Raw genomic sequence first — 24,156 nt, 5'->3', positions numbered from 1 at the left:
CAATATAGCTCAGTATTTGAATTATTTATTTTATGCAGTACTTTTTGCTCATCTTTATCAAGGGTGTCACTGTATACAGTATATACACTACCAGTCAAAAGTTTGGACACACCTACTCATTCAAGGGTTTTTCTTTATTTTTACTATTTTGTACATTGTAGAATAATAGTGAAGACATCAAAACTATTAAATAACACATATTGAATCATGTAGTAACCCAGAAAGTGTTAAACAAATCAAAATATATTTTATATTTGAGCTTCTTCAAATAGCCACCCTTTGCCTTGATGACAGCTTTGCACACTCTTGGCAAAAAAATAGTAAAATAGTAGAAATAAAGAAAAACCCTTGAATGAGTAGGTGTGTCCAACCTTTTGACTGGTACTGTATATGTGTGTGTGTGTGCAGCTGGATATCGGTGCTGACCAACAGTAAAGAGGAGGCACTGAACAAGGCGTTCCGCGGGGAGCAGAGTACAGGAGGAGAGGACACTCTGGATGACCTGACCAAAGCCATCATAGAAGACGTGCTACGGATGCCTGGCAACGAAATCTGCTGTGACTGTGGTGCAGCTGGTGAGTGAGAGAGTGAGTGTGTGTGTGTGTCTGTTTTCTCCCTCATGTGGTTTAAGTGATCTCTCATCATCCCAAACATACAGTAATAAGAATAATAATAGATTTATTTTATAAAGAGCTTTTCATTACGAAGACAATCTCAAAGACGCTTTTAAAACGAACAAAACAAATGTAGATCTGGCAGGTCTTGGGCGATGATCTTCCACTCCACAGCTTCAGATGTTAAGGTGTTGTTCATCCAGGCAGTTCAGAAAGGCTGAGCACTAGTTTAAGCGGAAGGAGCTTCAATGGCACAAAGTCAGTCAGTTACTTAGACAGGCCCGAAGCTCTTCATCAGGCACCTCATACGTTGTCGCCTCCTCCTCTGCAGGTAGGCTGGATAGTCCACTACTGAAGTGTAGCACCCATCTGGGTGACGCTTCGGCAGCTATAAGCGCCAGAAAGACCACCAAACCTTGGCAGTAGTCAGGAATGTGGTGGAAATCCTAACCAAAAGGAAGAGAGAGACTGTAGATTATTCAAACAACTTTATTATAAGATTTGGAAAAATGGAGCGGTTAACAATCCACTCAACAGTGCAGAGTTAAAAGCCCAACGAACAGGGTTAGAGTTAGGCTTGGCTCTCGGCTTTTATAGAATGTACAACCTCTTTGTCTTCGTGGCAGTTAGCAGAGAATCTGAATCCTGGCCAGGAAGGCCACCAAAAATTCAGAAATGTCCATCCCCAACTACAACATTTTCCGTCTTGATAGAACTGCCAAATGGGGTGGGGTTGCAATCTACTGTAGAGATAGCCTGCAGAGCTCTATCGTACTATCCAGGTCTGTGCCCAAACAGTTTGAGCTTCTACTTCTAAAAATCCACCTTTCCAGAAATAAGTCTCTCAATGTTGCCGCTTGCTACAGACCCCCTCAGCCCCGAGCTGTGCCCTGGACACCATATGTGAACTGATTGCCCCCCATCTATCCTCAGAGTTCGTACTGCTTGGTGACCTAAACTGGGATATGCTTAACACCCCGGCCAACCTACAATCTAAACTAGATGCCCTCAATCTCACACAAATGATCAACGGACCTACCAGGTACAACCCTAAATCTGTAAACATGGGCACCCTCATAGATATCATCCTGACAAATGTACCCTCTAAATACACTTCCGCTGTGTTCAACCACGATCTCAGCGATCACTGCCTTATTGCCTGTGTCCGTAATGGGTCCGCGATCAAACGACCACCCCTCATCACTGTCAAACGCTCCCTAAAACACTTTAGCGAGCAGGCCTTTTTAATTGACCTGGCCCGGATATCCTGGATGGATATTGACCTCATTCCGTCAGTAGAGGATGCCTGGTTGTTCTTTAAAAGTGCTTTCCTCTCAATCTTAAATAAGCATGCCCCATTCAAAAAATTCAGAACTAAGAACAGATATAGCCCCTGGTTTTCCTCAGACTTGACTGCCCTTGACCAGCACAAAAACATCCTTTGGCGTACTGCATTAGCATCGAACAGTCCCCGCAATATGCAACTTTTTAGGGAAGTCAGGAACCAATAAATACAATCAGTTAGGAAAGCAAAGGCTAGCTTTTTCAAACAGAAATTTGCATCCTGTAGCACTAACTCCAAAACGTTTTGGGACACTGTAAAGTCCATGGACAATAAGAGCACCTCCTCCCAACTGCCCACTGCACTGAGGCTAGGAAACACTGTCACCACCGATAAATCTACAATAATCGAGAATTTCAACAAGCATTTTGCTACGGCTGGTCATGTTTTCCACCTGGCTACCACTACCCCGGCCACCAGCTCTGCACCCTCCGCTGCAACCTGCCCATGCCCCCCCATCCCGCTTCTCCTTCACACATCAGACAGCTGATGTTCTGAAAGAGCTAAAAAATCTGGATCCCTACAAATCAGCTGGGCTAGACAATCTGGACCCTTTCTTTCTAAAATGAGCCGCCGAAATTGTCGCAACCCCTATTACTAGCCTGTTCAACCTCTCTTTCATAACGTCTGAGATCCCCAGAGATTGGAAAGCTGCCGCGGTCATCCCCCTCTTCAAAGGGGGTGACACTCTAGATCCAAACTGTTATAGACCTATATCCATCCTGCCCTGCCTTTCGAAAGTATTTGAAAGCCAAGTTAACAAACAGATCACCGACCATTTCGAATCCCACCGTACCTTCTCCACTATGCAATCCGGTTTCCGAGCTGGTCATGGGTGCACCTCAGCCACGCTCAAGGTCCTAAACGATATTATAAACGCGATCGATAAAAGACAGTACTGCGCAACCGTCTTCATCGACCTGGCCAAGGCTTTCGACTCTGTCAACCACCGCATTCTTATTGGCAGACTAAATAGCCTTGGTTTCTCTAATGACTGCCTCGCCTGGTTCACCAACTACATCTCAGATAGAGTTCAATGTGTCAAATCGGAGGGCCTGTTGTCTGGACCTCTGGCCGTCTCTATGGGCGTGCCACAGGGTTCAATTCTCGGGCTGACTCTATTCTCTGTGTATATCAATGATGTCGCTCTTGCTGCTGGTGACGCTCGGATCCACCTCTATGCGGACGACACCATTTTGTATACATCTGGCCCTTCATTGGACACTGTGTTAACAAACCTCCAAACAAGCTTCAATGGCATACAACACTCCTTCCATAGCCTCCAACTGCTCTTAAACACTAGTAAAACTAAATGCATGCTCTTCAACCGAACGCTGCTTGCACCTTCCCACCCGACTAGAATCACTACTCTCGGCGAGTCTGACCTAGAGTATGTGGACAACTACAAATACCTAGGTGTCTGGTTAGACTGTAAACTCTCCTTCCAGACTCACATTAAGCATCTCCAATCAAAAGTTAGATCTAGAATCGGCTTCCTATTTCGCAACAAAGCCTCCTTCTGCTAAACATGCCCTCGTAAAACGTACTATCGTACCGATCCTTGACTTCGGCGATGTCATTTACAAAATAGCCTCCAACACCCTACTCAGCAAATTGGATGTAGTCTATCACAGTGCCATCCGTTTTGTCATCAAAGCCCCATATACTACCCACCATTGTGACCTGTACGCTCTTGTTGGCTGGCCCTCACTACATATTCGTCGCCAAACCCACTGACTCCAGGTCATCTATAAATCACTGCTGGGCAAATCCCTGTCTTATCTTTGCTCACTGGTCACCATAGCAACACCCACCCATAGTCTGTGCTCCAGAAGCTATATCTCACTGGACATCCCCAAAGCCAACACCTCCTTTGGCCGCCATTCCTTCCAGTTCTCTGCTGCCAAGGACTGGAACGAACTGCAAAAATCTCTGAAGCTGGAGACTCTTATCTCCCTCACTAACTTTAAGCGCCAGTTGTCAGAGTAACTTACCGATCACTGCACCTGTACACAGCCCATCTGAAATTAGCCCACCCAACTACCTCATCCCCATATTGTTATTTATTTTGCTAATTTGCACCCCAGTATCTCTATTTGCACATCATCCTTTGCACATCTATCATTCCAGTGTTTTACGAAATTGTAACTATTTTGCACTATGGCCTACTTACTGCCTTACCTCCATAACTTACTACATTCGCACACACTGTATATATATTTTTTGTTGTATTTTTCACTTTATGTTTCGTTTACCCCATATGTAACTCTGTGTTGTTGTTTTTATCGCACTGCTTTGCTTTATCTTGGCCAGGTTGCAGTTGTAAATGAGAACTTGTTCTCAACTGGCTTACCTGGTTAAATAAAGGTGAAATAAAATAAATAAATAAAAAATAAAATAGAGGTGGAAACAGGGACGGAACATAGTGTAAAAGGCGATTGGTTTGTCTGTGCAGATTAAGATAGCTTGAGGTTGATAGCACGAGGACTCAAACCGTATAACTGTGTTTTGTCAAAGTTCACACTATAATGTGCTCCCTTCCTGCAAGTTTCCATACAGCTGACTTCCTGCAGATAGTAAAACCACGGGATGTCTCACATGCTGCGGTCGCACCCAAACGGATCTTAGCTATACGCCCAGTCTTATGACTAAGTCACACAAAGACAAGTTTGTATCAGGTTAGAAAAAATAGTATATAACAAGAGACAATTCTCTAAATTGTAAAACACGGGATAGCATGACTCATATTGTAATTTTCTCCCACATTTCCTCCCTTTTGAGACTAAGTCTCAACCTAATAGAAAATTACTTACAAGCATTTTTCATCAAACAAGTATTAACATGATTTGGAAAGAGGGAAAAGGAAAGACTTTCTTACACTTAATACATTACAATTGTAAATGACTTCTGTTGTCATTGAGTTTCAAACCTTCACATAGTGCAATTCATTCTCAGAAGGAACATATGAATTAAACATTGTTACACGCTTCATCACCACACACAAGGCAATTGCTTCGGTTGGTGTATGTTTGCAAGATCACTGCTGCTCTTTCAGATGTTCCACTACAATAGTCGAGTTACCCTCACCATGGGGTATAAATGTACAGCAATGGCCACCTGTCATTTGGCACCCTCTGCAGGAGATGTGATGCTACTACTACAGCGAACTTCCCTTCTGGTAAGGTGGCCTCCTGTATACAGGGATTTGTGGCAATTCTTTCAAGTGTTGTACCTTCTTTAACGAACCCCTCACTGAAAGTTGACAATAGTGTCTGAAATGAAAACACTATCTCTCCTAGAATCTGCAACTAACACCCTTATGCAAACATTCTGTCTCAAATACATGCCCCGTATGTACTTAGCCTCCGGCTACAAATTCATTTGCACATAATCATTCCATCTAACCTATAACACATTAGTCACTACTGCTAGTCCACTTATATAGTTATAAACATACTAAAACATGCTCAAGTCAATTGTACTGTATCATCCAGAAAGCCATATGTATTGATGCGCTTTAACCTTAGAATTCTGATATCATGGTAAAACAAAACCCCTACTATCAATGTCCCCATCATGGTTATACAACCCAAATTTAGAAGGACAGTCCTTAGTGCTTCACGACCATATATAGACAATTTGTACTACTCATATTACCAGTATTAGCTTTTCTCATTACAGCCCCCGTTTATCCATGTCTTACAATGTCGCAAGTGGCATGTTAATGACAGATCGGTATCTCAATGCATTTTAATCTAAATTACAATAAGCTTCTCAGTGTGTAGACCTCCAAAATCAACATGATACCCCAAATAAACAGTTTAGGGCAACCCTAAATCAATTTATAGGCACAGTTGACCACCCCCCTCCTTCCTGGCACTCTTGTTCTGGCTTTTCTTCATGTTCTGCTTCAGATAGTGTTTCAGTTCGTCCTCCCAATGGCACATGTTCAAAGTAGATGGCCCTTGATAATGTCTCTCACCTGAGCCGCCACTGTCCTTTACAGTCCATTATGTCTTGTCCATTTTCCCACCAGTACAATGAGAGAAGTTTGGACGGGATCTCTCTCCCTGCTTACTCCACGTGGACTCATGTCGCACTCCTGAGAGAAAAGGCATGAGAGAAAAGGCAGTTGATAGCTTCGACTGGATGCTTGTGTACAGGTTACTGGCTCGAACTCAGGTCTCACGGTAGAAGTGGTGAAGGAGAAGGTAGTAGTGAACGCATTTGTTTATTCAGCCGATTAGGGGGGGTGAAGCTCACGCTGTTTTCGTCGATGTTTTCCTTCCATGCATCAAGATACCATCTGTAGTCACTATCGCCATAACTTCGAGAGAGGACAGACCAAACCAACAGTTTAAGACATTTCGGATTCTGGAAATCCAGACCAACTATTCACCGTATGACAAATTATCACATTCCCAATTTGCTGGTTTTGACACCTTAACACTCTGCCATATATTAGAGAGGAGGGGGATCTCTCCCTTGCTCCCCAGTATTGGTAAAGGAATGTCTTTGTTCCAGAATACTTTTGCCACCAAAACTATAAACGTCCAAAAAGTAAACACTCAAACAATATTCCTAACATCTGAATGTTTAGAATAGTCCGTGGGGATCTACAGAGTAATCATGTCAAATTGTTTATTATTTTGTGAAGTTATTAAAAACTGTATGAATCAAATACTGTAACTTAGGAAGGATACCCCCTTTATCTGTCAAGTTTCCATCCAAAACGTTGTCTATGTGATATGAAAATGGATGAAACTATTTTTGTTAAGATAGGAATGTGATATTAGGAGTCATAAGTGATAACTTCTAATCATATCCTTTGCACAGTAACTAGCCATGCCCCAAGTACCATCAGAGATCGTGTCAGCAAGTAGGAACGCCCCTTTTACCAACAGGGCATAACGGCTTGAAAGACAAATTAACATTAGACCAGGAAGCGTGGAGCTGTGGCTACATGGCTTAAAATGGTTAGACCAGAAAGAACAGAAAATGTGAGAGTGGCGACTGCACGTTTAAAATGGTTAGACCAGAAAGACCAGCCGACATGAAACGCGAGCTCACGTTACAAATGGTTGAACCTCTACAGACCAGCCGATGTGCAGCGGGAGCTGAACGTTACAAATGGTTGACACTCTAAGACCAGGAAATGTGAGACGTTAGTCCACACGTTTGAAATGGTGAGAAACTCTGAAACTCTCAATCTCTACACAAGAAGAAGAAACTCACTAGACCGTAGCATTACCAGTCTGCAGCTGGCATGTAAAGTAGTCTACAACTTTCACTGAAGACACGAGTTGGGAATGACAATCCCATCTCAGACAATCATTGGTGCATCTGAAGTGTCTGTCCTAACAAACACTTCACTACCAGAGAAGCTCTACAAAGAAGAAGGACATTGTGACCTCTGGTGGACAATCAGAGCCTCACACCCATCAACTCCTTCCCCATAGAAGGAGTGATTGGTTTCAACAGAGACACGACGGATAATAAATTCTACACGTAAATACATTGCATTTCTTACCCAAACAGGCAGTGTGCAAAGCTGTCATCAAGGCAAAGGTTGGCTATTTGTAGAATCTCAAATATAGCATATATTTTGATTTGTTTAACACTTTTTTGGTTACTATGATTCCATATGTGTTATTTCATAGTTTAGATGTTTTCATTATTATTCTACAATGTAAAAAATAGTACAAATAAAGAAAAACCCTTGAATGAGTAGGTGTGTCCAAACCTTTGACTGGTAGTGTACGTACACATTTTCATACTCACATTCCCAAGCTGTGTTTGAATACCCATACTAACATACTGTATACTACATACGTAATGAGTGTATACTACATACTAAACTCAGCAAAAAAAGAAACGTCCTCTCACTGTCAACTGCGTTTATTTTCAGCAAACTTACCATGTGTAAATATTTGTATGAACATAAGATTCAACAACTGAGATATAAACTGAACAAGTTCCACAGACATGTGACTAACAGAAATGGAATAATGTGTCCCATAACTAGTAACCATGTCATGTCATCCCATGGCCGCTTCTCTGTTCCTACAGAGAACCCTATCCTGCTCCAACAATCGCAAGACAATGATTTGAATCGCAGGGGACATATCACCAAAATGCAATCTATTTTTATTGCTGTATTAATATTAAATGTAGCAATTATATGACAAGGGAACCAAATTTCCTGCTCTTTCAGTATCATATTCTTGATGACGAATGTTGGCAAGCTCACTGGATTGAGACCACAAAATCAACAAAATGCACTATATTTGCTGCTTAGCTCTTTATATTGAAAATACTGTTTGAAATCAATTGTTTTCAGGGTATTTTATTTGTAATTTTTTAGGTGCATTATAATTTCCACACACGTTCTATCTGGTTTTAGTTGTTTGAGTTCAGACTGGAGTTTAAAAAATACAACAACAAAAAACATAAGAAGAAAATCATGGACCACAGGTTGAAAACCACTGCAGTAGTTAAAACCTTCATCTCAATTCCCGCCTAAAATGACATACCCAAATCTAACTGCCTGTAGCTCAGGACCTGAAGCAAGGATATGCATATTCTTGATACTATTTGAAAGGAAACACTTTGAAGGTTGTGGAGATGTGAAATTAATGTAGGAGAATATAACACAATAGATCTGGTAAAAGATAAAACAAACAAAAAAACATGCATTTTCTATTTTTATTTTTGTTGTGTCATCTTTGAAATGCAAAAGAAAGATAATACATTGAGATAGGAAGCTGGAGTCCACAACAGGGCAACAGTGTGTGTGCAAAGTTTCAGAATGATACATTCAAGAAAGAGAGAGCTACATAATATTTAGTATGAAGTCTCCCAGGTGTCAGTCTCCCAAGTGGCCGAACTGGTCAATTGATACATTTTTAAGTACATAACTATAAAGAACATACAAAAATGCTATGGTAATACAAAATTAAAGTTTACACACAAAGATGAAGGGGGCTGTACTTTCCAGTTATGTCCAGCTGAGGTCCTGGCTGCATTTTCGGTCTAAATGTTGATGGAAGTGGCTCCACATCATCCTCAAGCACAGTGTGCCAACGGTCCTCTCCCTCGGTGGTAGTTGCCGCTGGTTCACTGGCCCTCCTCCGCTTCTCGGCTGGCCTCTTCACACCTCTAGATGGCCAGGCCGGGGTGGGTGTGGAGCCAGAGACAGCAGCAGGGTTCAGACTGGAGGAACCAGTTCCTATGTTTGAATGAGTGGGGGATGGAGGACTTGAATGTGGTCTCTTTGGAGTTGGCTCCCAGAGGTCATCTCTACCACTATTGAGGATTTAAAAAATTGAGTTAGAACTCAAGTTTACTATTACTTATTTTATTGAACCTTTATTTTAGCAGGGGGTGAGCCCTGCATCAATAGTTTTACGGATGAGCCCTGCATCAATACATCAAATATACAACACATATCTATAAACATATATATTATATAGAGTATGGGGAACACAATCACTATTATGAAATATGTGGACCAATAGGCAATAAGACACTCAAAGACCACAGGTTATAGGTTGAGAGCTTTTGTGAAAGAGCACAGTTAGAAAGATATGCCATATAGAAGCAAACCGGATGGACATCATGTAAATGATAGGAGAGGTTGAGGGTAGAGGAAGTTCAGGAGTAAAAACAAGCAAAATATAATTATTGTAAAATTGACTGTGTCCATAAAATTTATATAGTATGTATAAGCTGGAAGTAGAGGCCTAAGCATTGTTGTTCACTAGTTTACTCCAATTAGGGAAGGGGAGGTGGGGTTGGAAAGTAATAAAGGGAAATATATATTTTAAAAAGGAAATGTATAAGTATGTGTATATATGCATGTATATATGTATGCATGTGTATGTATGTACAGTTGAAGTCGGAAGTCTACATACACCTTAGTCAAATACATTTAAACTCAGTTTTTCACAATTCCTGACATTTAATCTTAGTAAAAATTCACTGTCTTAGGTCAGTTAGGATCACAACTTTATTTTAAGAATGTGAAATGTCAGAATAATAGTAGAGCTTTTATTTCAGCTTTTAATTCTTTCATCACATTCCCAGTGGGTCAGAAGTTTACATACACTCAATTAGTATTTGGTAGCATTGCCTTTAAATTGTTTAACTTGGGTCAAACGTTTCGGGTAGCCTTCCACAAGCTTCCCACAATAAGTTGGGTGAATTTTGGCCCATTCCTTCTGACAGAGCTGGTGTAACTGAGTCAGGTTTGTAGGCCTCCTTGCTCGCACACGCTTTTTCAGTTCTGCCCACAAACTTTCAATAGGATTGAGGTCAGGGCTTTGTGATGGCCACTCCAATACCTTGACTTTGTTGTCCTTAAGCCATTTTGCCAAAACTTTGGAAGTATGCTTGGGGTCATTGTCCATTTGGAAGACCCATTTGCGACCAAGCTTTAACTTCCTGACTGATGTCTTGAGATGTTGCTTCAATAAATCCACATAATTTTCCTTCCTCATGATGCCATCTACTTTGTGAAGTGCACCAGTCCTTCCTGCAGCAAAGCACCCCCACAGCATGATGCTGCCACCCCCGTGCTTCAAGGTTGGGATGGTGTTCTTCGGCTTGCAAGCACCCACTTTTTCCTCCAAACATAACAATGGTCATTATGGCCAAACAGTTCTATTTTTGTTTCATCAGACCAGAGGACATTTCTCCAAAAAGTACGTTCTTTGTCCCCATGTGCAGTTGCAAACCGTAGTCTGGCTTTTTTATGGCGGTTTTGGAGCAGTGGCTTCTTCCTTGCTGAGCGACCTTTCAGTTTATGTCGATATAGGACTCGTTTTACTGTGGATACAGATACTTTTGTACCCGTTTCCTCCAGCATCTTCACAAGGTCCTTTCCTGTTGCTCTGGGATTGATTTGCACTTTTCGCACCAATGAACGTAGTTTAAAAAATAAAAATAAAACATATCGCATATTGAGCTGCAACTGTCCCATTTCGGGACATTGATCCTGTAGAGGTTTTAATATGAAGGGAAGGGGATACCTAGTCAGTTGCACAACTGAATGCATTTAACTGAAATGTGTCTTCCGCATTTAACCCCTCTGAATCAGTGAGGTGCAGGGGGGGCTGGCTTAATCAACGTCATCGGGGAGCAGTTGTTGTTGGGGGTTAACTGCCTTGCTCAATGGCACCTTGCTGGCTCAGGGATTCGAACCAGCGACCTTTCGGTTACTGGCCCAACGCTCTTAACCGCTAGGCTACCTGCCGCCCCTTAATAATCAAAATTTGTTTGTGATCTGAAGTCCGAGACACTTTGGACCTCCTCTTTTCCACATCCTGTGTTAGAGGCTTCTCCCACATCACTAGTATCCGGGCAGATCCCATGCTCTGGCTACTTGTGTATTCTGTAAACACAGCTAATAATTATGCAGTTCTACCCTCTTCCCCTCTCCCTCTCTCCCCCTCTTTCATTCCTTGTGTATCTGCCCGATTCCTTCTCTCTGCACCCCCTCTCTTTCCTTCTTGCTCTCTCTCTCCCCGTTTTTGTTCTTCTCTCTTTTACTTCTCCCTTTCTCCTTGTTCTCATTAAACAACCAACCAATATTTGTATGGCTTTTCAAATGCATTTACTTAAAGGGTGCTATCTGCTTCCAGCATCTTTCATATTACAATGTTTTATGAGTATGGATAAAACAGTAGACATAATGAATTTATTCTTCAAATGCTGAACAATTTGGTTTCTTATTTGTATCTAGTGTAATGGTGTCTTAAACCCCTACATAAACCTTTGATTGTTTTTGTGGTGTCCATTTACTTCAGTGGGTACGTTTACATGCACACAATACGATTATTGTGAATACTCAGATCAATATAATAGTTTGATTAAAATGTTTACATGCTTTGCAAGAAGAACGATTTCCCTAATAGTCAGGTAGCCTGATCTGAAATCAGGCTACCTGATGGGACTTTGATAAATGCAGAAAATCCCCAACCAAAATAAACATTGTACCACAGCGACTTGATATTTTTGGGAAGCCTATTTGATTATGAGTTTGGACATTTTGGAAAACTATTTCTAAGCTGCATATTTTCAGTTTTTCCGAACTCACTTCACACACATAAGAGGGAGGCTTGCGCTGCTAGCACATGGCGCAGATCAAATACACCGCTGGAACTCCGATTAAGCTGTTTACATGTCCTAATAATTTGAAAGATTGCCAAAAAATGCAGGCATTTTAATCAGCGTATGCTTACTTCGATTATGACCTTACGCCGATTAAGATAAACAGAGTAAGGTGTTTATATGACTAATGCCATACTCGGCCTACTGCAATAATCAGTTTAATATTGAATTATTAGTGTGCATGTAAACATAATCAATGTTTATTCAGTTTTCAAGGGCTTGGTGTTAAGCCTAGAGCATCCTTGTGCCATCTTGTGTCCATAGCATGCAACTGCATGCATTGGCTTTGATGAATGACTGTTTCATTCAACATCTGATAACCCTGAAAAACGACAGAGTTGTAATAGGGCTGTCAGATTGTGTATATTGAGATTATTTTGATGTTGGTCTGAGTACTGTTGTTTGGCTCTGATGTGCCTTATAAGCAGCACCTCAATCAATCAGACAGACAGACAGACCTCTCGTTGTCTGGATGTTTAAAGCGCCATCAACTTCTGTTGTCTTTTTGTTTCTCTTTCCTCGTTTGTATTTTTTTATGTATAATTGAGAAAGAGAGCGATAGAATTGAATGAGAGGGGTCATAGAGCGAGGGGAATGTACAGTATATAGCTGTGGTACCAGGATTCGATACCATGCACATACAGTGTGTGCTGAAGGTGGAAGCATACCCGACCAGTCCCAGACACTAATGTTGTCATCTGTTGTCTCTTTGCAGAGCCAAAATGGCTGTCTACCAATCTTGGCATCCTGACGTGTATCGAATGCTCTGGGATCCACAGGGAGATGGGTGTCCACATCTCCCGCATCCAGTCCATGGAGCTAGACAAACTGGGGAGCTCCGAACTCTTGGTATGTTGACACATACATTGAGTGTACAAAACATTATGAACACCTGCTCTTTCCATGACATAGACTCACCAGGTGAATCCAGGTGAAAGCTATGATTCCTTATTGATGTCACTTGTTAAATCCACTTCAATCAGTGTAGATGAAGGGGAGGAAACAGGTTAAAGAAGGATTTTTAAGCCTTGAGACATGAATTGTGTGTGTGCAGAGGGTGAATGGGCAAGACAAAATATTTAAGTGCCTTTGAACGGGGTATGGTAGTAGGTAGAACTGCAACGCTGCTGGGTTTTTCATGCTCAACAGTTTCCTGTGTGTATCAAGAATGGTCCACCACCCAAAGGACATCCAGCCAACTTCACACAACTGTGGGAAGCATTGGAGTCAACATGGGCCAGCATCCCTGTGGAGCGCTTTCGACACATTGTAGAGACCATGCCCCACCGAATTGAGGCTGTTCTGAGGGCAGAAGAGGTTGCAACTCAATATTAGGAAGGTGTTCTTAATGTTTAGTACACTCAGTGTAAATTGGTATGCTGACACATCTTGAAGCTCCAGGGCCACATTGGGATAAAACAATTCAATGGAGGGCTACACAGATGTTTTGGGGGACCAATTTGTTCATTAAAATAAATTTGAGGGCCGGAAAGAGGGGCAGTTCTTTAAAAAAATATATAGATGCATTATAATTTTACATACACTACCAGTCAAAAGTTTGGACACACATACTCATTCAAGGGTTTTTCTTTATTTTTACTATTTTTTACATTGTAGAATAATAGTGAAGACATCAAAACTATGAAATAACACATATGGAATCATGTAGCATACAAATAAGTGTTAAACAAATCAAAATATACTTTATATTTGAGATTCTTCAAATAGCCACACTTTGCCTTGATGACAGCTTTGCACACTCTTGGCATTCTCTCAAACAGCTTCATGAGGTACTGTACTTTCTATCAGGTTTTAAACATTCAAGTGTAGCTTGGAGTTGTTTTTTTTAATCCCAATTAATCAAATAATCAAAAATAAAGAAATTGGGGTATTTATGTGTTGCGTTCAACTGTTACTTTTCAGTTGTTTCTTTCTTGTCAACGAGATGCATGATGTGTTTGACATTGGCATTATGCAATGAATGTATATGTTATGTATGTGATGGATGTGTAAAGGGTCAGTTTCCATGACTCAGACTAATTTATCGCTATGGAATTACTGCATATTTTGAGTCTAGGACTGCTTAATCTCGTTCCTAATTTATTTGTACAGGTGTGTTATTTTGTATACGGCAGTACTGTCCAAGACAATTTCCCCTGTCAACATTTAATTTGATTGTATCTTAGTTTATTTACAATGCCTTGCAAAACTACTCAGACCCCTTAGATTCCTTCACATTTTGTATTACAAAGTGGGATTCAAATAGATGTAATTGTATTTTTTTTGTCAACAATCTACACAAAATACTCTGTAATTTCAAAGTGAAAGAAATGTTTTCTTTAAAAAATGTAAAACATTTTCTTTATTTTTTATATATAGTCGTTCCATAGGTATTCAGCCCATTTGTTTAGGCAAGCCTAAATTAGTTAAGGAGTAAGATTTGGCTTAACACATCACATAATAAGTTACTCACTCTGTGTGAAATAATAGGGATTGACATGATTTTTATATAACTAACCCTTCCTCTGTCCCCCATACATACAACGTCTGTAAGGTCCCTCAGTCAGGTATTGCATTTAAAGCACAGATTCAACTACAAAGACCAGGGAGCTTTTCAAAAGCCTCATAAAGAAGGGCAGTGATTGGTAGATGGGTAACAATAACACATCAGACATTGCATATCTCTTTAAGCATGGTTAAACTTAATAATTATGCTGTGGATGATGTATTAAACCACCCAGACACATCAAAGATAGTCATCCTTCTGAACTGAGCTGCAGGACAGGAATGAAACTGCTCAGGGATGTTACCACGAGGCCATTGGTGATTTTAAAACAGTTACAGAGTTCAATTGCTGTGATGGGAGAAAACTGAAGATTGATCAACAACATTGTAGTGACTCCACAATAATTACCTAAATGATAGAGTGAAAAGAAGAATACAAATATACAGAATATCCAAAACATGCATCTTGTAAGCAACAAAGCACTAAAGTAATACTGAAGAAAAGAAAACACAGCAAAGGAGTACCTTTTTGGCCTAAATACAAAGCCTTATGTTTGGGGCAAATCCAACACAACGCATCACTGAGTAACTGCCTCCTTATTTTCAAGCATGGTCGTGGCTGCATCATGGTATGGGTATGCTTGTCATCAGCAAATACTGGGGAGTTTTTCAGGGTAAAAAAAAACGGAATAGAACTAAGCACGGGCAAAATCCTAGAGGAAAACCTGCTTCAGTCTGCTTTACGCTGTCACGTCTCCTCCCGTTGCTCCCCTCCGGCGCTCTGATTCGCCGGTCTATTGAGCCACTGGTCTGAGCGCACCACCTCGGCAACACCGGAATGGAAACCCAACGCACCCTAATCACCTCCAGCGCACCTGCACCTCATCATCTCATCACCATCCCTATTTAGCCCTGGACTGTTCTGGATGATGTTGTGTGTGATTGTTAAGCTTTGTGTCGTTTACTCTATCTTTGTTATTTCTCGTGCTCTTTGTTAAGTAAACCTTGACCTTGTTAATTCCCGCGTCTGCGTCCTGCCTCTTCGTATACTCAGTACGCGTCACATACACCAGAGACCGGGAGAAGAATTCACCTTTCAGCAGGACAATAACCTAAAACACAAGGCCAAATCTACACTGGAGTTGCTTACCAAGAAGACGGTGAATGTGCCTGAGTGGCCAAGTTACAGTTTTGACTTAAATCTGTTTGGAAATCTATGGCAAGACTTGAAAATCGCTGTCTAGCCATGATCCCCACCATCTTGACAGAGATTCATGAATTTTGAAAAGAATAATAGCAAATATTGTACAATCCAGGTGTGCAAAGCTCTTATAGACTTACCCAGAAAGACTCACATCTGTAATCGATGCCAAAGGTGTTTCTAACATGTATTGACTCAGGGAGCTGAATACTTATGCAAGGACTATATTTTAGTTATTTCATTTTTATTAATCTAAAAAAATATATATCTTCCACTTTGACAGTACAGAGTATTTTGTGTAGATTGGTGACAAAAAATGACAATTCCATCAATTTAACAAATCCAAAGGGTCTGAATAGTTTTGCAAGGGACTATATATGGTATGTTTAACTACTAAACTTTGGCAGTTTCCATTCATCCCACCGTTTCTGCTCTCTCTCCTCAGCTGGCTAAGAACATAGGGAACAGTAGTTTCAATGGCATCATGGAAGGCAATATTCCATGTCCCTCGCCAAAGCCCACCCCATCAAGTGACATGTGAGTGTTATTGAATTAACATCAGTCAATTGAACTCAATGTGAATCTAGCCCTTTAATCTTTTCAACCCCTCTGAAATCTAAAATGGTTGTCATCATAGCAAGTTGCGAATATTTGCCAAATACTGTGTCCAGGGGGTGAAAAGTAGATTTAATTTCTTGCCGGTACGGGACTTCCTATCTGGAGGGGCCTAATTAGTAAAGATATGTCTTTTCACTTTTAAAATGTATTACCTTTTATGTGGCATCCCGGTAAGCAGAACCAGTCATAATGTTTGAATTTGAATGTCAAACAAATCACTTCAAAGGCTCTGTACGCTACCTGCACACCAGTGGCGGTCGGTGCTGTTTAAGATTAGGGAGGACAATATTTGTTTTACAATAAGTATGGCCTTATTTCTATTAAAGCATATTGGATGACTGTCATTCATATTCCATTCACCCAGCTCAATGTAACATCGATAGGTTTAGGCTACTACATGATACCCATCATGAGGTTGCTACAACCTACGAATGGAAATGACACATTCAATACTGCCTTGCACACTCTTGCCTGCGTCTAGCTCAGGGGTGTCAAACTCATTTTAGCTCAGGGGCCACATGGAAGAAAATCTATTCCCAAGTGGGCCGGACCGGAAAAATCATGGTATATATAACTTAAAAACAACAACTTCAGATTGTTTTCTTTGTTTTAATACGATCAACATACAACATAAAGCTGGAGCCTGAGGACAGTGTGTCCAAAATAGTACAAGCACAACATCACTATTAATCATAAAACACGTCAAGTTTATTTGAAAATTCTAAAGAAAAAGAACACACAAACACACAATGCCTCAGTGATTAACAGAACTGTTTCACAGATCACAGAACTATATCAGGGTGTCATTTCTCAGGCAGAAATTTAGATACAAATAATGAAATCCTGTTCCCCAAACAAGTGCAAGAACCACAGAGTCAAGAATAGGTTAAATATACAAATAAAATAAAATCAATTAAAAACAATAGCACATCAACATAAAAACATATAAACATAAAGCTGGAGCCTGAGGGCAGTGTCCAAAAGCACAACATCACTATTAATCATAAAACACCTCAAGTTATTTGAAAGTTCTGAGGACAAAGAACACACAAACACACAATGCCTCAGTGATTCACAGAAGTATATCACAGATCACAGAACTATATCAGGGTGTCATTTCTCAGGCAGAAATGTAGATAAAAATAATGAAATCCTGTTCCCCAAACAAGTGCAAGAACCACAGAGTCAAGAATAGGTTAAATATACAAATACAATCAATTAAAAACAATAGCACATCAACATAAAAACATAAACATAAATCTGAAAGCGTTGCTCAAACTCCCGTAACAGTCCCGTTATTTTATCTTTGAACCGCTTCATGTCTGCCACATGTTGGGTCGCGCACACATTTTTCAGACAGGGGAAGTGAGCTGCATCACCACCGGCAAGTTGCGTCTCCCACAATGACAGCTTCAACTTGAAAGAACGTATGCTGTCATAATACTGCGTGACAACTTTGTTGCGCCCTTGCAGCTGTTTGTTCAAGTTATTCAGGTGCTCTGTAACATCCACCATAAATGCAAGGTCCTGCATCCATTCTGCGGAATGAAATTCTAACACTGGTTTGCCCTTTTCTTCCATGAACTGTTCAATTTCTTCTCGTAAATCAAAGAAACGCCTCAGCACAGCACCTCGGCTTAACCATCTTACCTCAGTGTGGTATGGCAGGCCATAGATGTGGTCTTTCTCTCTGAGAAGGCTGTCAAACTGACGGTGATTCAGGCTTCTGGATCGGATGAAATTAACAGTTTGGATGACCACCTTCATGACGTTATCCATCTTTAATGACTTGCAACACAAAGCCTCCTGGTGCAAAATACAGTGAAAAGTCAAAAAATCACGTCCTCCATTTGCAGATTGCACTTTCTCTTTGAACTTTGTCACAACGCCTGCTTTTTTCCCGATCATTGAGGGCGCACCATCTGTAGCCAGGCTGACAGCGCGGGACCAGTCCACTCCGACCCTGTCCAGCGCGCCGACGAGTGCGGTAAAAATATCAGCTGCTGTCGTTGTATCTGTCATCGGCACCAACTCCACGAACTCCTCGGTGACGGTCAATGTGTCATCAACTCCGCGGATGAAAATGGCCAGTTGTGCAACATCTGTAATGTCCGTGCTTTCATCAATTGCAACCGAAAACGCAATAAATGACTTTACTTTTTGCTTCAACTGGCTGTCCAAATCCACTGAAAGATCGGAAATCCTGTCTGCAACTGTGTTTCTTGTCAGGCTGATATTTGCAAAAGCCTGCCGCTTTTCAGGGCACACAATCTCCGCTGCCTTCATCATGCATGTTTTTACAAATTCACCCTCACTAAATGGTTTTGAAGCCACTGCGATTTCATTAGCAATGAGGTAGCTAGCTTTCACTGCAGCGTCACTGATGTCTCGGCTGTGAGTAAACACAGACTGCTGTTTCTTCAGACCCGCCAACAGTTCATTCACCTTCTCTCATCTCCGCTGTCCTTGAAAGTTGTCATATTTGTCGGCATGAAGACTCACATAGTGGCGACGAAGGTTATATTCTTTCAGCACTGCAACATGCTCTGAACACACCAAACATACAGCTTTCCCATTCAATTCCGTGAATAAATAGGATGACCATTTTTCTTGGAACACTCTGCACTCTGCGTCCACTTTTCTCTTTTTTGACAGAGACATATTGGGGCAATGAGGGTGCCAAAGCACATAATGTTAAAAGTAGAAGCTGTAATAAATATCGCGGGCAAAACAAAGTAGCTCATTGGCTGCACGTGCTTGACCTACTTGCTCTGCCCCGGTATAAACAGTTTGCTTGCTTAACACAATTGCTATTGCGCCATCCAGTGGACGCAATTGGAACAGCAGTTTATTTTATTGAAAAATTGCAGCGCATTTTTATACTTAAATCATCTCGCGGGCCGGATTAAACCAGTTTGCGGGCCTGATCCGGCCCGCGGGCCGTATGTTTGACACCCCTGGTCTAGCTGATCTAGGAGGTAATCATTAATCCAAACAGTTGCAAACGAGAGTTTCTATTGGACAAATTCGGCGGTAGGTCCATCTCCATTTTGTTTCGTTTGCTTCAGTTTAAGAAACATTTTGCAACAGAATCGGCGGAATGAATGCACCCCTGATCACCCACACACACAGTTAACTTTCATAGCAGCCACATACAAACAGCGTCATCACTTTGCTCATTGTATAATTCCTTCTCGCATCTACGTGCTCTCCTCCTCTCACCTTTTCCCTTCGCTTGTGGAATTCAATGAATAACACAACAGCTGTCTGTGACCACTTGAAAAAACCTTTCCAAGACAAACCTTCATACCATAACCACTAACCACTACACACAGCCTACATCGTTGTCACCATATTAGCTAACGTCATAGTCAACATATCTCAAATCAAATCAAATGATATTTGTCACATGCGCCGAATACAACAAGTGTAGACTTTACCGTGAAATGCTTACTTACGAGCCTATTCCCAACAATGCAGTTAAAATGTAAGAACATTAACAAATAGATCAAAATAAATTAGTAACACAATAAAATAACAATAAAATAACAATAACGAGGCTATATACAAAGAGTACTGGCACCGAGTCAGTGTACTGGGGTACGAGGTAGTTGGGGTTATTGATTGAGGTAATATGTACATGTAGGCAGGGAGTGAAAAACAAAACGTCCGGGTAGCTATTTAATTAACTGTTCAGCAGTCGTATGGCTTTGGGGTAGAAGCTGTTCAGGAGCCTTTTGGTCCCAGACTTGGCACTCCGGTACCGCTTGCCAAGCGGTAGTAGAGAGAACAGACTGTGACTTGGGTGGCTGGAGTCTTTGACAATTTATAGGGCCTTCCTCTGACACCGCCTGGCATAGAGGTCCTGGATGACAGGGAGCTCGGCCCCAGTGATGTACTGGGCCGTACGCAATACCCTCTGTAGTGCCTTGCGGTCAGATGCCGAGCAGTTGCCGTACCAAGCGGTGATGCAGCCAGTCAAGATGCTCTCAATAGTGCAGCTGTATAACTTTTTGAGGATCTGAGGGCCCATGCCAAATCTTTTCAGCCTCCTGAGGGGGAAGAGGCGTTGTCGTGCCCTCTTCATGACTGTGTTCGTGTGTTTGGACCATGATGGGTCCTTAGTGATATGGACACTGAGGAACTTGAGGCTCTCGACCGTATCCACTACAGCCCCGTCAATGTGAATGGGGGCGTGCTCGGCCCTCTGTTTCCTGTAGTCCGCAATCAGCTCCTTTGTCTTGCTGACGTTGAGAGAGAGGTTGTTGACCTGGCATCACACTTTCCAGGTGGGAAAGGTCAGTGGAGTGCAATAGAGTTATCTGTGGAGGCGATATGCAAATTGGAGTGGGTCCAGGGTTTCTGGGATGATGGTGTTGATGTGAGCCATGACCAACCTTTCAATGCATTTCATAGCTACAGATGTGAGTGCTACAGGGCGATAGCCATTTAGAAAGGTTACCTTGGCGTTTCTGGGCACGGGGACTATGGTGGTCTGCATGAAACATGTAGGTATTACATTTTATTTGTATTTATTTAACCCTTAATTTACCAGGTAAGTTGACTGAGAACATATTTTCATTTACAGCAATGACCTGGGGAATAGTTACAGGGATGAATGAGCCAATTAGAAGCTGGGGATGATTCGGTGGCCATGATGGTATGAGGGCCAGATTGGGAATTGGGGTTAACACTGGGGTTAACACTCCTACTCTTACGATAAGTGCCATGGGATCTTTAGTGACCACAGAGAGTCAAGACACCCGTTTAACGTCCCAGCTGAAAGACGGCACCCTACACAGGGCAATGTCCCCAATCACTGCCCTAGGGCATTGGGATATTTTTTAGGCCAGAGGAAAGGGTGCATCCTACTGGCCCTCCAATACCACTTCCAGCAGCATCTGGTCTCCCATCCAGCGACCAACCAGAACCAATCCTGCTTAGCTTCAGAGGCAAGCCAGCAGTGGGATGCAGGGTGGTATGCTGCTGGCAAAACTGGGTCAGGGAGAGGTTGAAAATATCAGTGAAGACACTTGCTAGCTGGTCAGCGCATGCTCTGAGTACGCATCCTGGTAATCCGTCTGTGAATGTTAAGATGTTTAAAGGTCTTACTCACATCGGCTACGGAACAACTGGTGCTCTCATGCATGGTTCAGTGTTGCTTGCCTCGAAGCGAGCATAGAAGGCATTTAGCTTGTCTGGTAAGCTTGTGTCACTGGGCAGCTTGTGGCTGGTTTTCCCTTTGTAAATCATCATAGTTTGCAAGCCCTGCCACATCCGACGAGCATCAGAGCTGGTGTAGTAGGATTTGATCTGAGTCCTGTATTGACACTTTGCCTGTTTGATTGTTCGTCCGCAGGTGTAGCGGGATTTGTTATAAGCGTCCGAATTTGTGTCCCGCTCCTTGAAAGCGGCAGCTCAAGCATTTAGCTCAGTTGGATGTTGCCTGTAATCCATGGCTTCTGGTTAGGATATGTATGTACGGTCACTGTGGGGACTACGTCGTTGATGCACTTATTAATGAAGCCGGTGACTGATGTGGTAAACTCCTCAATGCCATAGGTTGAATCCTGCAACATATTCAAATCTGTGCTAGCAAAACAGTCCTGTAGCTTAGCGTCCGCTTCATCAGACCACTTCTGTATTGAGTATTGACCACTCCAAATTGAGTATTGACCTCTTCAGTATTGAGTTACTGTTTGAGTTTTTGCTTGTAAGCAGGAATAAAGAGAATGGAGTTATGGTCAGATTTGCCAAATGGAGGGTGAGGGAGAGCTTTGTATGTGTCTCTATGTGTAGAGTAGAGTTTTTTCACCTCTAGTTGCACGGGAGACATGCTGGTAGAAATGAGGTAAAACGGATTCAGTTTCCCTGCATTAAAATCCCTGGCCACTAGGAGTGCCGCATCTGGGTGAGCATTTTCTTTTTTGCTTATTGCCTGGTGGTAAATAGACAGCTACAAAAAATATAGATGAAAACTCTCTTGGTAAATAGTGTGGTCTACATCTTATCATGAGGTATTCTAACTCAGGAGAGCAGAACCTCGAGACTTCCTTCATATTAGAGATTGCGAACCAACTGTTGTTGACAAATACACACACCTCCTTCCCTCAGCTTACTGGACACAGCTGTTCTGTTCTGCCGATGTATAGAAAAACCAGCTAGATTTATATTTTCCATGTCCTTGTTCAGCCACGACTCGGTGAAACATAGGATATTATAGTTCTATAGACCACGTTGATAGGATAGTCTCGAACGGAGCTCATCCAGTTTATTTTCCAGTGATTGCACGTTCGCCAATAGAATGGAGGGTAATGGCGACTTATCCACTCACCGTCGCAGTGTCGTTTGATATCCCGCACGCCGACCTCTAGCGAAACCTCCTCCGAGTGACGGGGATTTGGGCCTGGACTGGGATGAGCATTATGTCCTTCGCCTCCGATTCGTTTAAATAGAACTAACGCGTTAGTAAACCCGCGACAATCACACAGTACAGCAAGCAGTTTAGTAGTTACACCAGCGGACCATGTGGCAATAAATGTATAAAACCAAAAGCTTACCTTGACTTGGAAGAGTTCCAGTGTTGGATAGTCATAGCCAGCTAGCTAACATAAATAGCATTCCTCTCTGTTTGAGCCGGGTGTTTGAGTAGGCTAATTTAGCCTACTGCATTAGCTAGCTAAGTAAGTGAAAGTGAAAAAAAAAGTGTTTTTCTCTCTTTGAGTCAACTACTTACCACATTTTATGCACTGCAGTGCTAGCTAGCTGTAGTTTATGCTTTCAGTCCTAGATTAATTCTCTGACCCTTTGATTGGGTGGATAACATGTCAGTTCATGCTGCAAGAGCTCCAGAAGTTGTCGGAATTACTGTTTAAGTCTATGGAAGGGCGTGAGAACCATGAGCCTCCTAGTTTTTTTATTGAAGCCAATGTACCTAGAGGAGAATGGAAAATAGCTGTTCTCCGGCTACACCATGGTTCTACCCCAGAGACTGCTGTTGAGGCTACTATAGACCTTCATTTCAAAATAGTGTGCTTTAATCAGTTATATTAATATATTTAGTGTACCGGTAGTTTTGTATAAAAATTATTTAAAAAATTATGTTTCACTATTTTTGTTTTTCTGAAATTCACTGAGTAGGATGGTCCTCTCCTTCCTCCTCTGAGAAGCCGCCAGTGATGCACACGTTCATCCACTGTCAAATAATTCCAGCATCCAACAGCACACCAGCCAGTTGATGGATGGAAAAATACATCTGCTAGAAAAACACCAGAAATTGTAATGATATTTGGCAATTGAGACATTTGTAACCTGGACAGGGACGGCAGAAATATATTTTGACAGGGGGTGCAACATTTTTTAAAGTTTTCAAGCCTCATTTAGATATTTTTCTGCTTATAATTTCTGACATTTGGTAGGTTATTTGTTAGTCAACTTGTCTATTATTAGATAGGCGACATACAGCTTCTCTTTTGTCATTACTTGATGCTCTAGAATACAAAAATATTGCTTTGCTTACCAGAATAATGTCATAAATCGATAGAATGAATGTTTTTCTATTATTTCTCTATTTTCTCTCACTCTGCATTGTTAGGAAGGGCCCGTAAGCATTTCACTGTTAGTCTACACCTGTTGTTTACGAAGCATGTGATGAATAACATTAGATTTGATTTGATTTAGTGACCGGGGATATTTTCTGTGCAAAA

At 41.6% G+C, this 24,156-nt stretch overlaps 1 protein-coding gene across 1 annotated transcript in view; it reads left to right on the top strand.

Annotated features, from left to right (window-relative positions):
- Positions 1-24,156, top strand: part of asap1a (ArfGAP with SH3 domain, ankyrin repeat and PH domain 1a) — a 200,410-nt gene that overhangs the window by 152,922 nt on the left and 23,332 nt on the right. Inside the window, exons 15-17 of the mRNA XM_084139939.1 lie at positions 409-575; positions 12,842-12,975; positions 16,278-16,369. Of these exons, the coding sequence (XP_083996065.1) occupies positions 409-575; positions 12,842-12,975; positions 16,278-16,369 (393 nt within the window). The remainder of the gene's footprint in view (positions 1-408; positions 576-12,841; positions 12,976-16,277; positions 16,370-24,156) is intronic.

The sequence above is a fragment of the Coregonus lavaretus genome, assembly GCF_964263955.1.
Source record: "Coregonus lavaretus genome assembly, chromosome: 23".
In the NCBI taxonomy this organism is placed as follows: Eukaryota; Metazoa; Chordata; class Actinopteri; order Salmoniformes; family Salmonidae; genus Coregonus; species Coregonus lavaretus.
This window is presented reverse-complemented; position numbering and strand designations above follow the sequence as displayed.